Source organism: Spinacia oleracea, chromosome 3 (genome assembly GCF_020520425.1).
Source record: "Spinacia oleracea cultivar Varoflay chromosome 3, BTI_SOV_V1, whole genome shotgun sequence".
In the NCBI taxonomy this organism is placed as follows: domain Eukaryota; kingdom Viridiplantae; phylum Streptophyta; class Magnoliopsida; order Caryophyllales; family Amaranthaceae; genus Spinacia; species Spinacia oleracea.
Genome location: NC_079489.1, coordinates 25,645,677 through 25,648,690, shown reverse-complemented (window position 1 = coordinate 25,648,690; position 3,014 = coordinate 25,645,677). Strand labels below are relative to the sequence as shown.

The 3,014-nt window shown below is 49.3% G+C and overlaps 1 protein-coding gene across 1 annotated transcript; it reads left to right on the top strand.

Moving 5' to 3' along the window:
• The first annotated feature begins 348 nt into the window (after positions 1-348).
• Positions 349-2,453, top strand: LOC130469584 (uncharacterized). The gene has a single exon (XM_056838953.1). The coding sequence runs from the start codon at positions 349-351 to the stop codon at positions 2,410-2,412; it is 2,064 nt and encodes a 687-aa protein (XP_056694931.1). The 3' UTR covers positions 2,413-2,453.
• The last annotated feature ends 561 nt before the right edge of the window (positions 2,454-3,014 follow it).

Below are 3,014 nucleotides of genomic sequence, written 5' to 3'. Positions count from 1 at the left end.
AAGCCACGTTCACTCAAGCATCGAAACTCTTAAGTTATAAACTGTTTCATCATTCATTATTGTACTTGAGATCTTAATTATCGATTCTCAGAAGAAAAAGCATAAACAATCATATAGAATACTTAGTGGATTGATAGCCTCATAGCTATCCGCGGTTTTTTACCTTGTTCCTGGGTTTTCCGCGTCAACACTCCTCTGTGTCGTGCCTCTTTATTTGTGTCGTTGATTCTTTGCTTAGTTAGTGTCGACCCTAGCCGAAAGTCGCCCCCATACGAATTTTGGCATAAACAGTTTGGCGCCGTCTGTGGGGACATTAACTAGGTTTTACACAAAAGCACCCCTCTCACCATGACTACTGGAGAGATGACGATCGCAGAGATAAAGGCGGCTTACGAGAAAGCCCAAGCCGAACTAGCCCAAGAGAGGGCATCCAACGAAACCCTCCAGAAAGAGCTCGAATCTGTAAAGAGCAACAAGCACCAGTCCCGCTACAAAGGTGGGAAGCCAAAAAAGCTAACGTTCGAGATGCCCGACGACTTTGAAGACGTGACCGACGATGAGGAGGAAACCCGTGAGGAAGAAGACAAAGAAGCTCCCGATCCGGTGACCCAACGCCTGAACAAGATGGATGCACGCATGACAAAGCACTATTCCCGCCTGATGAAGTTGATGACCAGGTTCCCCAGGGCACCTACACCAGTGGAGACCGAGCCGACCGACGGATATGCCGCGTCGCCGTTCTGCGAAGCGATCGCTAGAGTGACGGTTCCGCACACACTCCGGCTCCCAACCTGGACCACCCTGTACGACGGGACATCCGACCCCTATAGGCACGTCAACTTCTACAAGCAGCGCATGTGGCAGATCGGGATTCCGCACGACCTAGTGGAACCTGTTATGTGCAAATCATTCGGCGGCACCCTTGATGGAGCAGCGTTGGAATGGCTCACGAACGTCCCTCCCAGATCCATCTCCTGTCTGTCCGACCTCATCAACGCCTTCTATCAACAATTCGCCAGCAGTCGCCAGTTAGAAAAACAAACCAGTGATCTCTATCGGTTGGTTCAAGGGCCAACCGAGTCGGTACGCGATTATTTTAACCGTTTTAATTGTGAAAAAATTGGTATAAAAAATTGTGATGTCAGGACTGCTATTGAGGCGTTCAAGAGAGGCCTCATCCCCAATTCGGAGCTATACCGGGAAATAACCAAATACCCCTGTGCAACTTTCGAAGAGGTGCGATCAAGGGCCACCGCCCAGATGCGAATCGAAGACGACGAGGTTATCCGAACAGCATCTCAACGATCGACGGGGGGCAGCAGCGACAGAAGATCGTACACCCCAAGGAACAACAATTGGCGACACCAACCGTATGTTCGGCAAAACCAGGTACAAAGTGTCAATCAGTATTATGATACTAACAATGTTTACAGGAACGAGCGGGTCGAACACCCCAACATCTCCGACTACGGCTTCAACGTCGACATTGGAGGTGTGGTGAACGCCCTTCAAAATGTAGGTGGAACAGTCAGATGGCCCCGGAAGAACGACAGACCGGACTCCATGAAGGACATGAGCAAATGGTGCGACTTCCACCGCGACAACGGACACACAACCGAGGAGTGCATCTCCCTCCGAAAGGAAGTCGCATACCTCCTGAAACGGGGGCATCTAAAGGAACTGTTGAGCGACAAGGGAAAAGAAACATTTTCCAAAGAGCAAACCACCCTGCCCGGCCCAGCGACAAGCAGCGAGCGACCAGACCCACCACCGTTCAATAAAGTGGTAAATGTTATTTCCGGTGGTTCAGATATTTGTGGACTAACCTCTTCTGCAGCTAAAAAAATTAACAGGGGAGAATCTGAGACCGTAGAAGAGGGACAAACCGAAGACGAGGTCGCACTACACAGGTCCCTGACCGCAATGGCTATTACTTTCGACGATTCAGATTCTGTAGATACACAGCGGGAGCACCACGACGGGTTGGTAATATCGCTCCCAATAGGAAACGCATTGATCAAAAGGATACTGGTCGACAACGGAAGCTCAGCCAACGTACTGTTCTTGGAAGCACTACAAGAAATGGGATTAGAAGAGAAAAACATAGTAAGGAGATCAACAGTCCTGGTAGGGTTCAGTGGAGAAGCACTACGGACGGTAGGAGAGATATCGCTGCCTACATACGCAGAAGGCGTCAACATGATGACCAAGTTCAACGTCGTCGATTGTCCATCAGCGTACAACGTCATCCTAGGACGACCATGGATCCACAAAATGAAGGCAGTGCCATCAACATATCACCAATCAATCAAATTTCCAACCAAGTGGGGGGTCATGGAAATCAAAGGGCAGCAAAGGGATGCGAAGAAATGTTACGAGACAGCACTGAAACCATCCAAGTCACCCATCTAGCAATTACAGCCAGGGTCGACGTCGGACGACCCCGACGACCAACAAATCGTCGAGATAGTACTAGACCAGACAAAGCCAGACCAAGTCATAAGGGTCGGAGCCTCACTGCCTGACAACATCAAAAGTCAGATAGTGTCGTTTCTAAGAGAAAACTCGGACTGTTTCACTTGGTCACACGAGGACATGACAGGAATTAGCCCAGACGTGATTACCCACAAGCTCAACGTCGACCCCAGCTTCAAACCGGTAAAACAGAAACGACGTAAGTTCGCACCCGAAAGGAATAAAATCATAGACGAAGAAGTACAAAACCTGATAGATTCAGGGAAGATCAGAGAGGTCAAATATCCAGACTGGTTAGCAAACGTCGTCGTCGTCAGCAAAAAGAACGGAAAATGGAGAGTATGCATCGACTTCACAGATATCAACAAAGCTTGCCCCAAGGACCCATTCCCTCTGCCGCACATCGACGCCCTGGTCGACGCCACAGCCGGACACGAGCTACTCACATTCATGGACGCCTACTCAGGATACAACCAAATCCTTATGCACCCAGACGACCAGGAAAAAACATCTTTTGTAACGGATAGAGGAATTTATTG